The sequence below is a fragment of the Miniopterus schreibersii genome (genome assembly GCF_964146895.1).
Source record: "Miniopterus schreibersii genome assembly, chromosome: 6".
NCBI lineage: Eukaryota > Metazoa > Chordata > Mammalia > Chiroptera > Miniopteridae > Miniopterus > Miniopterus schreibersii.
The window spans coordinates 68,119,066-68,130,869 of NC_138107.1; the positions used below are offsets into that span (position 1 = coordinate 68,119,066).

General features: G+C 45.8%; 1 protein-coding gene across 4 annotated transcripts in view; it reads right to left on the reverse strand.

The window, feature by feature from the left end:
- PTPRK (protein tyrosine phosphatase receptor type K) overlaps positions 1 to 11,082 on the reverse strand; it is a 436,319-nt gene extending 425,237 nt beyond the window's left edge. For all 4 annotated transcript variants that reach the window (XM_081140405.1, XM_081140404.1, XM_081140407.1 and 1 more), the window contains exon 1: positions 10,736 to 11,082. In XM_081140405.1, coding sequence (XP_080996531.1) covers positions 10,736 to 10,829 — 94 coding nt within the window. In that variant the 5' untranslated portion in view covers positions 10,830 to 11,082. The remainder of the gene's footprint in view (positions 1 to 10,735) is intronic.
- Positions 11,083 to 11,804: the final 722 nt, after the last annotated feature.

An 11,804-nucleotide genomic window follows, 5' to 3' on the forward strand; every position in this document is an offset into this window, starting at 1 on the left:
ACCAAAATTTTTACATTTGTATGGTAGTTTACAACTATTTTTAAAAAGTACTTTCATGTATATTACTCATTTTACCTTTAAAAGTGTCCTAATGAGTAACTAGAGATTAAAATAACTTTCATTGTAATATTCCCATTTTAGTGATAAGGAAATTAAAGATAAAGCAGAAAGAAGTCACCTCCAAACCACAGAGCTAGAAAGTGACAGCTAAGACTGGTGCACTCTTATAGCAAGCCCAATGCCCTGTGCGTGAAAATGGTTTCGTACATAGGTCTCCAAAGAAACCCTTTGCTCTCTCTGAAGCTGCCAACCCCTTCACTGTGTATATTTCCTAAGTATTTAAATTTGAGTTTAGATAAAGAAGCAATGATAAGTCAACACTAGATAGCACTCTGGTTCAGCCTGACAGGATGTTAGACAAATTATTACAAACTTCATCATTCAGGAGTCACAGTTATCACACCTGATACAGACATAACACAAAGGGGGGGGGGGGAGTGGGCAGCACACAGGGGAAAAATAATTATTTATTTACTTAAGGTAGTAGACAAAGGTGTGTAAAAATAAACCTCCAGTGGCAGAAGAAAGCACGCTGATGCCAATAAGCCCTCCTCCACCACCAGTCTCCACCTCTGTGCCAGGCCAGCTGCTCTGGCCAGAGAAGGGCCATCAGCAGCCCGGGAAGCGCCTGGGGATGATACATCGCTCTAGTCTGGCACAGCCACACCTGGGCCCCTGGTCCTCAGTCACACCCAGCTTTCCGGCTACCAGCACGGACGTGTCTCTAACACAGGCCCTATAAATCTCTCATTGTGAGAGGCGGGGCTGGGCCAACAGCTGCTACTTCTCTACATTTTACTCAACATTCAGAACCTTCTTACAGCCACTCGTGTGAATAGCCCTTGTTGCTCAGATACCCATTACAAAGTCAGGCAGAGAGAGGTGAGAAGATCAAAACTAGAACAAGTTTATCTCCACCTCTTAAGTTTTTCAAAGTAAGTTTCCAATGAGTTACTAGGTTTTATTTCTGTGTCAATTAGTATCATTTATCACAGCTTGGCTTACATTCTGGCTTCTATTAAAAATAAATAAATGTGTACATGCAAACACCTATTCGTGCACAAACGTATAAATTAATCCTGTAGGATACTGAAAACAAAGCAGTTATTCTCTAAGATGGTCTTTTACAGGCATAGTAATTATCACCTCATATTTGGATTACTGTGCTAATCAGAGCCAATCATTAAGTCAGGTTTGCATTTGGAAACGTTTCACAACTTCAAAATACAGACCAAAATCATTAAAGAAGACCTTAAATAATAATTATCTATATAAATTACCATTAAGCAAAAAAAAATGTGTATGTTGCAACAACAAAGACCTAAAAATCAAAATCTTGAGTTTGACCCCAAGTTTTTCCAAGCTGTATAACTTTGGGCAAGTTAGAGCAAATGAAGGTCCCTCTTAGCACTCTAGGTTCTGTCAGTTTTTTATGTCAGACTTATTCAATACTAAGTCAATGAAAATAACAAAATTTGTACTTTAAAGCAGGGTTTAAAGGGAACCCGCCCCAAAAAAACGCACTCCCTAAATTATGAGCAGCTGATCTGTAATGCCCACAAGCCTGCCAGGTGCAATCTGCCTCTTGCCTCTTCCTCCTGCACTCCCTTCCCCTTGGAGACTAAGGATGAGGCCTCCATGTCTTCCTGATGTTACCACCTAGTGGTCCAGAGCTGAGAACCATCGATCCAGCTGTCTTTTACCCACCATCTCCTTCCTTACCCTCAGATGACTTATAAATACACAAGCAGGTGGCAAGCTCCTCTTGCTTTTCCCGCTCACACATTATTTAACAATCAGATTAATTTGGCTGCCTTTCCACAGCCCAGTCCCCTATGTGTTGACAACTGGTGTTCTGATCCAAAGTCTCCCATCCCACCACCCCACCCCCATCCCCCAAATAAGACCATGTGACCTGGCTGAGGACTTACAGCTGAACCCAGAATCCTAGTAACTAAGCTAACCAGCACACTTACTTTCCCTCAGTCAGGGGCTGGACACATGATCCACTACATCCAATCTGAGTGAACCTCAGGGCCTTTTCAGGTGCAACCAGCACATAAGTTCATATTCTCCTAATGGATTAGAACCTGGGATCTTGTGGCTTGAGAGCTGTCAAACCTACCTGATCTCTACATATGGACCCTAAGAACACTGCTCCTGGAGTGCCCCAGAGAGAGATCATATCCCAAAGGAATTATGTGAACTCCTAAGTTAAGCTCCACCTTCACTGTCAGTTGGGGGAGACAATAAATTCCCCTTTTGCTGTAATGGGTCTGGGTTGCATTTTCTCCCAATATGCAACCCAAAATATGTCTAATTGCTACACATGTGTATGTACACTCAATAATGAATTGGCTCTACAAGTTCCTCTTACTGTCACCTAAAGCAAGTTATTACTTAACCTCTCTTGGCCTCAGTTTGCAAAATGAAGATGCTTTCAATATTAAAGAATTATCGTGAGAATTTAAAATTATGTAAAACATTGATCCTAAGACCTGGTGGAGTCAAAGGAACTCAATAAATGGCAGCTTCTATTGTTTTTGGAATTGCTTTCGGGAAATCTCTCCTCTCCAATGTGTAAGACAATAAATAAACCTAATTATTGCTGCCAATAATAAAAGTGAAGACCTAATACAAAAGGCAAGTTCTAGCATTTGAAGTAAAATTAGAAAAAGTATCAAGTCAGAGCTGTCAGACTCTGAGGCCCTTGCACACGTATGGAAGTACCTTTCAGAGTTTCCCTCCATCACCAAGCTCCCTAACTGAGCTGCCTACAATGAACACTTCCTTTAAGCACCAGAGTCTAACATAGGTCAATGTAAAAATCCTTGCCTTATAGTTTATTAATTAACTCAGAACGACTGTTTTTGTGTTTTAAACAATACAGGTTAGCAGACTCTCATTTACCGTATCAAACATGCAGAGAACTATGCTGTGTATTACCCCAAACTCCAGCTCCCAATAGCACAAAGCAACCAACTACTATGGGTTAACATCAATTTATACTCCTTGTTTTCCATCAGTCTCTGCCATGACCGTGTCGTTATGCCAGTATTTTCTGAATCGCTAGCGAATGGCAAAAACAAATATAGCAGTCGTGATTTAATCAGACTTCAGTGTTGAAACAACCAGCAAACGCAGACACATTTAGAATAGTAAATGGTAACAAAACACACTTACAGGCTCATTAATAAGAAGGCAATTAGGTCTTCTGGGAGAATTCATTTCCAAAGGAATGCTAAAGCAAGCTATAAAATGCAAGTAAAATTATGTTTTGACATGAATAGTGTGCACTGTCTATTACATCATAATTTTTCTCTTGAGAAAACTGACAAGAATCTCTGTTCTTAAATATGAGCACAAAACATAGCAAAAAGAACACCAGTGATAGTGAATGTATTCTAACCCCCATTCACTCTATTTGGCTGTCCTATCAATGAGCTCCTTATTACAAAGACACTTAAATTATCCTTAGAAGAAAAAGAGAAATATAAACCAAGAAACCCTGCTACTAGTAATGTCAGAGGGAACACTATTTCCTGTATCAATATATCAACATCCATATCAATGATTAGGGTATATCTTGCTTGGTTCCTCAGATAATATGTTTACCTTTAAATATTTTTATACAACAGGTTTATAAACAAAACTATTTAGCCTTATTTTTATTCTCTTATAAAAGTATTTCTTTCAAAATTGTCTGAATATTCTTTAAAAACCTGGATGGTATTGTTGTTTTGATGTGTCAAGGGTGTTAAATTATAATTAAGTAAATACTGATCAGAAATTTAATTCCAGGGAAATTTGTTTCATGTTGTAATTAATCCATCCACAATACTCTTACAATTCTACAGTATAGTGCATGTGGCAATTATTTTCAAGCTGAGCTTTTCTTTTGTCCTAGAGCAGTATTTCTCAAAATTAAATGTTCAAGCAAAGCACCTGGAGATTTTATTAAAATGCAGAGTCTGAGTCGGCTCTGATAGGTCATCACAAGACCATCACAAGTGTCCAGTTGATGTGGAAATGCAAGTAAACTCAATAAATGGCAGCTTCTATTGTTTTTGCTGGTCCATGAACCACACTGCTGGTCCATGAACCACACAATCCAAGTAGCAGAATTCTAGGGCCCCCTTGCAACTGAGGGAACCAATGACCACGAAGTAATCAGCTATCACCCCCCTAGATGAACGGTGAGGGAGCTTAGAAAGACTTCCTCTCTACTCTAGAATTTGCTGACTGATCTAAGGCAAACCATGCCAAGGAACTTTGACCAGTCTGCCACTTACATAGCTGCTAAGTCACCTCACTGCCAAACAAGGATTAGGGGTATTTCTGTAGCTGGTCAGCTGCTTCCCTGGACAGGGTCTGAAGAGTCAGCCCACCATCAGCTGGTTAAGGAGCAGGCTGCACTGGAAAGCGTTTAGATAAATAGATTTCCATCTGGAAGAAGATGTATTATGTTTTCATTAAAAGTATAGCATAGTTCAATATACTGTATACTATACAGTTCATTTATCTTCCATTTCAGTTTTTTAATCTATGAAATAGAGTAAATAATTATGTTCAATATTCTTTTCAAGAATATAAGTATATGGCCTTGACCCCATATCCAGATGCCCTTAGCTTCCTTGTAACCTGAATCTTTGGAAACCGAAGTTCTATCACTGTTAAAGATGTGTGTGTGTAAATACATAGTTACATCTTTCAGCTTTCTCAACAAAATAAATACAAACAATAAACTCAACTAGACACTATTTTATTTGGCTTTATTGCTGAGTTCCTTTTATTAAAATAATTTCTAGAATGATACCTGTTAACAGAGCTCTACAATCTTATAAAGAGGAAACATGGATTATTTCATTAAGGACTACTTAATTTGCTACTAAAACAATGGTAAATGACAAAACAAGCCACTTGTAATTTTTATGGATTATCAGCACACAGAGGACAATGCCAAAACATGCAGCCTGAGTTAAGTGGGGATATGGCAAAGTTCCACAACAGGATCGATGAGGTTCTTACATCCCAAACCTGCTGTTTTCCCAGAGCCTCAACAATCTGACAACTCTCACAAAACTGAGGGTTTTTTTTTTTAATTACGCAAGTTCAGTTTTATTACTAGAATATTAACTATAAACCAAAAGTATTCCCACAAGAATACCACAGGAAAGTAAACATACCTCTCACAACAGAATCTTTATGGAACTAATAAAACCTTTTATGGGGAACTATGTCTCTTTAAGAAAATTTTTCATAAACACATTTCCACTAAAATGGAGTTTGAAGTTTATAAACTTTCTATCTCCAGAATTTGCATTGATATCAGACATTCAAACATAATTTTTTTAAAAGGTTTCCAAAGCACAGATGTATGTAACTTATCTCAAAGTATCAGGCAGTATGGCACTCAAAATTCCTATTCCCATTTACACAAAAGAACTTAAAAGTTTCTCTTCCCATTTAGAGATATATAAGCACAAACAAATACATCTTTTGTGACATTAAAAGGTTATTTCGTGGATGTGCAAGTTCATTTTTGGCTGCAATTAAAATAAAAATATAGCCTGATTAATGTACTTACTCACTTACTTTGTCATCAAATACCAGTTTAAATCATGCCATGACTTGATAAAATACCATTATTCAGTAACTATGACAAACAGCATGAGTCTTGATGATGAAAACAAGTCAAAAGCAATTATAACCTTTTTAGGCAAAGAGAAGCCCCGTCTGATAGAGGAACACCAAATATATATGATCAAAGGGGAGAGTCTGAGAGAAATACACAGAGGGGATGTTCAGAAATGAATGTGTTTGGACAAAGGCAAAGGATGATTCCAGCAAACAAGGCAAAATAGGGCTTTTTTTTTCCTCCTTGGAAAATTAAATAAAAGATTAAACACACACACTCCCACAAGCGCACACACACTCCCGGCATCCTTTGGTTTTTTCTTTAAGAACAATCTGTAAACTTCCTTGGCGTTTCCTGCTCTCAATCTTCCAGAATTCCTGACTTCCTGGCCTGCGTGAAGAGCTAGTAGGGGAAACGGGAGCATCACAGGACATACGCAGTCAGCATTGTCTGCGCCTCTGAGAAGCAGACGCACATTTCACATGACTTACGCTGTCCTTAATACCACTCTGAGCAGACCTAGAACACCGCACATCGAAAGTGCTAGAAGGCAACGACACGGTTTCTCTACCCAGGACCCCATTACATGAATTACATTTTTTGTTCGTTTGTTTTTAACCCTCACCTGAGGATCTTTTTTCCATTGCTTTTCAGAGAGTGGGGGGGGGGGACACACCAATGTGAGAGAGACACATCGACTGGTTGCCTCCAGACTGGGGCTGGGGATCAAGCCTACAACCGAGGTATGGGCCCTTGGCCGAAATCGAACCCAGGACCCTTCAGTCTGCAGGCCGATGCTCTAGCCACTGAGCCAAACCGGCTAGGGCGGTGAATTACATTTTTTAAGGCCATACAAATTTGTAGTAAACCATCATTGCTAGAAATACAAGATTTGGTAGGAGGACTGGCGTTTGCTCTGGGTAGTAGTTGAGTCATATTTCCAGTTTTAAGAATCACCCAACACTAAAAGATATTTGATGAACAGAAAAAGGCTGTGATTTTGTGCATGAGCATGTGGGGCTGGCTTTGTTGCTGCCAGAGAGGAGTGGGAGGGAGTGGGGGAGAAGGGTGCAGTGGCTTGGGGCTTGATTTATTCTTCAGATTCACATTTATGAATACAAAGAGAAGAGCTGTCAGCAGCGCACACGCCAGAGCCCAAGTGCAGCCAGAGCTGCCTCTCCCATCTGGGTAGGCCAGACACAAAATGACATCTCGCAATCTAGGAAAATCAACAGTTGAATGCATATAAGAAGACTGGTGAGACAAAAACCAGTCCCGGAAATATCCAGTTACACATTATTGCTAGTGATTAGAATTTGGAGTTTTAATGAATTGAGAGACCGAGGATTCTCGCCCATCAAAACCAGAAAACTAAAAGGTAAACCTTAAAACAAGCTGTCTCTGATATAATGTCCTCGTAGGAAATACATGCAAGAGAAATTAACTTTGCATAGAAAGACATCAAGGAACCAGACCCTAGGAAAGTGGCACTGCTTAGTGGCAGGGTACTAAGGGATCAAGCGAGTGCCTGCTTACAGTGTGACATGCCAGAACTATACTCAAGGCAGGATCCTGAGCTGCACTCCCAGGCTCACAGCCTACGAGAGAGACAATAGTCCCTCTCTAGGTCACTGATAAGACTGCATCTAAAAAGCTGCATATTTTTCTCCACACTGATGAAAAAGCTGAACCACCAACAGTTCGTTGAACAAACAGCTAAGGAAACTGACTTAAAATATATTTCTTCTATAGTCAGAATACTAGGGATGTTCATAATGACTCTTCCCCAGATTTGGGTCAAGTAAAGATTTACATGAGGTAAGTAAAAAACCAGAAAATTAAAATTAAAAGATAATTTCTCTCACTGTGCTGATGAAATTATGGTCTGGCCAATCTGGGCTGCTGATGCTTAATAATGATTAAAATAAACGGCCGATAAACTGACATACACAAACCGGGCAGCCTGTACTGAACTAGGAGACAGTGCAGGAGTGAGTAAAGACGGAAGTCAAGGCACTTAGCCACTTTAATATACGATGATTACAGCCCAGACAGCTGCATAATGCTTTACAATTTACTGGCGAGTTCACATAAATTATTTTTTATGACCCTCATCAAAACCATGTGGAAAGGTCAGGAGGGGTTTTACTATCCCCATTTTACAGATGAGAAAGTTGAGTTTCTAAGTTACCTCATCCGTGACTGGGTTTGTCTGTCAGCCGAGTCCTAGTACAGCAAACTTTCTTACATTATGATTTCAAGAGATGACAGCCACAAAACCCAGTGAATAAACTTCAGGATATCTTTGTGCTTTTGTGCCTCGGTTTCCCCAGATGTAACATATGACACTGGTGTCATTTTAAGTGAGAGAGTAAACTGAAAGAATATAAGTTGATATTTATAGCAGCTCTGGTTTGAAAGAGGCTCACCATGCAATATTTTTACACGTTAACTCTAACAGCTAAGACAAAAGTCACAGCGATAAAAATATTCTTAAATTTGTAGTCAAAGTAGACTGGATGAGTACCTATATCAAAGATCTAAAAATCCTCAGTTTTTCAAATTTTGTTTTTGAAGCTTACTACATGAGAGCCACATGATAATATCTAAAAGGGGTAGATTGGCCCAAATGGGTGTGATTTAAAAGACATGTAACAGGTTGCTTTAAAATTCTGTTAACATGTATTTGTTTTAGACTTTAAAGCACTTTTATGCAAATGTCTCTCAGTAATAAAAGTTCATCATTTACGAACAATATAAGAAAATCAGCAAGAAAAAATACACTACCAATCTCTAAATCTATGTCTCTGCAACAAATCTGACTGCCAAAAAGGCTGAATACAATAGCACCCCAAATGACCTCAGAGAGCCAGAAAATGGACATTTTTTGCAAAATAAACTTTTAATTTATGGAGAAAGGCAGATCCACAACCTGACTTTAAACTGTGGGATAAAAGGCATTCATTTCTGGGCATACATGTAAACGCTGACTGGCAAAATTTTGAGATGCAGTTCTGGGTAACTGTGTATTATGAGGACTGCTCACTCTTTTACTTAAATGTCATATAAAGTCAAATACTTTGCTTTGTCTCTAAAGAAAATCCAAGCATACTCAGTCAAATTACTTGAACTGTGTGTTTAGGAACACAATTGTTTACAAGAGATACCTGAACTCCAGGGATCAGAAAAGTTCATCTCCACATTCTGCCAGAGGAAATGTAATATTTACTCGCTTATTAAAGGGTAAATAACATTTGAAAACAGAAGGAGAAAAGTTTCTTTACTGCTGAAAACAGAGCCATCAGCAGTGGAGATATTAACAGTTGCGACTCTTGACTCCATGTAAGTTTAATCATGCAACTGGTAGAATTCAAACTTTCAATTAACAAACTCCATGCTTTCTCAAGCACAGGCTCTCGGTGCAGCGATAAACACTGTGAGGAAATCAATACTCACTGCAACTTGCCTGCATATAATGCTTCCTTCAAGCACGGTTCCAATCCTAATGGGCATTGCATGTCACAGATGCATGCAGTAATGCTTGCATTAGAATTAAGCCATCGGGTCATGCATTGCATGGAGCTGCTGTCCTTTGCATACATCACCGGTACACGTAGGCTTTTCCCCTACACGCTGCATTTTATAACCCGCCTGAGTGACCACCACACCCCGCCGCCTGAATCTGCTCTAAGTCCTTTTATAGAGTTCTAAAGAGGGGAGAGGGGAAGGAAGGGGAATCAACATGACTCCGGATCCCAACAATCTGACTTTATTTCCTGGACACCGGGCAGCCCAAACAAAGAGAGAAACAGGCGCGCAGGGCGAGTTCCTCCTGCGCGCCCCGGCCGGGCCCGCGCCGCTGCGCCCCCGGTCTCCTCCAGGCCCCCGGCACCTCCGCGTCTCCGGGCGCCGGGAGCGCGGGCAGCAGATGCGCTCGCCAGCCGCGCGGCGCGGCGCGGGCTGGCAGAAAGTTGCCAGGACGGCGGGGGGCAGACAAGCGCCCCGGAGCCCGCTCCCGAGCGTCCGCCTGATGACACTCCAGAGCCCCCAGAGGAGAGAGCGGAAGCAGCACCCGACGGGGAGGACGACCCTGGCCGGGGACACGGGACGGGCCCGGGAGAGGCCGGCGTTCAGGGGCTTCTCTAAGCGGCTTTACCTGGCACCCAAAAGGGCTGCCCTGCGAGGCCGCGCCGCCTCCCTCCGCTGGGGGTCTCCTGGCGCGCGGCGGGCGCTGGCAGCCGCCATCCCGTCCCTCGGGCCCGCTCCGGGCCAGCTGCGCGCCCGCACCCGGGCCAGGCTTCCCGCGCCCGGCTCCCGGCCCCCGCTGCCCGGGGCCGCTCGGCGTGGAGCCTCGGGAGCCGACTTCAGGTCACCAAATGCACACGCGGGACCTGCTGCCCTCGGCGCCCGGCCCGGAGGGCGCAGCCGGGAGCGGCCGGCGCGGGGGAGGGACGGGAAGCAGCCAGACAGCGGGCAGGGCAGGTTATTCCCGGGACAGAAAGCACCTGGCCAGGCGGGCCGGCCTCAGTCCTTCCGAGTCTCCACGATTCTGACAATGGCTTCCAGGGGAAATTTTTTTGGACACTCTAGTGGCAGACAGACAGCAACGACCCTACGACACGAGCCACAGAGTCGCAGCCCCCGGAGTCGTAACTACTTTTTGCTCTCTCTCCCCCCCAGCTCCGCGCCGCCGGCGCTGGACACCGAGGCTGCGGGTTTCCCAAGAAGAGCGACGCCCCCGCCCCCCCCCCCCCCCGCACGGCCAGCCCGCGGCGCCCGGAGCGAGCCTCCGCGAGGAACAATGGGTCGCGGAGACAAAAGTTACCTGCGCCAAGTGGCGCCCAGCGCGGGGCCCCGCGTCCCGCCTGGCACAAACTCTGGGGACAGCTCTCCCTCTGCTCCGTGCCCCCTCCCCCCCGGACCCAGACCCCGAGCCCGAGCCGCGAAAGCTTCACCCAAATCCTAGCCCCCGGGCGCGGCGAGGAGCCCCTGCACCCCTCCCGAGCCCGGGGTCGGGGCAGTCACGGGGCCACTCACCTGCGGAGAACTGGCCTCGGGCCGACCCCAGCAGGGGCCACGGGGCGAGCAGCAGGAACGCCACCCAAGCGGGCAGCGCCGCCGCCGTATCCATGTCGACTTTGGGAGAAGTTTCAGGCGGCTTTGCGAAGAGCTGCCCGGGGGATCGCGGCGAAATCCACGACTGAGGCGCCCGCGGGGCCTCGCGGGGCGAGAGCGGGAAGTCCTCACGCGCCCGCCGGCACTTTTTCCTGCTCAGTGGTCGCCGACCCACCTCCGGGGCGCCGCGGGCGCTGGCGTGGCCGCCTGGCCGCGGCCGCCGCTCTCCATGGCTCGGCGCAGGCTGCTCCTGTTGGCCGCGAGTTACTTTGCTCGGGGAGGGGCGGGGGCGGAGCCGGGGGTGACGTCGCCCCGCGGGCTCCGGGCGCTTCGCAGGAATGCGGGCTCCGGCGCCGCCGCTGCCTCCTGCTGGAGAGACGCGCGCCCGCCCCGGCCGCGCGCCCCGCGCCCCGCGCCCCGCACCCCGCGCCGCCTTTGTTCCCCGCGCCCGCCCGCCGCCGCTCGGAGGGAGCGCAGGCGGGATCCGGGATCCGGGATCCGGGATCCGGGATCCGGGACCCGGGACGCGGGACCCGGCGCGGTTCGCTGCCCTCTTCCAGGAAGCGGAGTTTGAGATGCGAGAGTTTGGGAAGCGGTGCGGCGGGACCTCGCAGAGCGCGCGCGGGCGGGCCCCTGCGGCGGGGCAGAGGCGTGGGGGGCCCCAGGGCGCAGGGCCCCCGGACGCCCGCGAGAAGGAGACCCGGGGTGCAGAAGCCCCCTAAGGCAGCATCCACCTGCGTGGGGAACGCGTGCGCCGAGGAATGAGACACCTTCCCCCGTGGAAAACTTATTGTTCTGTAGTCGTATAAAAATAAAACTTGAACCAAAATAAACGGCCGGTAACTTTCCAGCGCGAACAGCTGGCACGTCGCCCTCCTGGTTTATTTGCCACTTGCCGAGTATTTGGATTTACTCTTCGCTTCACTGACTTTGCTGGTGGCTGGGAAACCTTCCGGCCTCTCTCCACGTCTTCCCTCTGGAAGAACCTGAG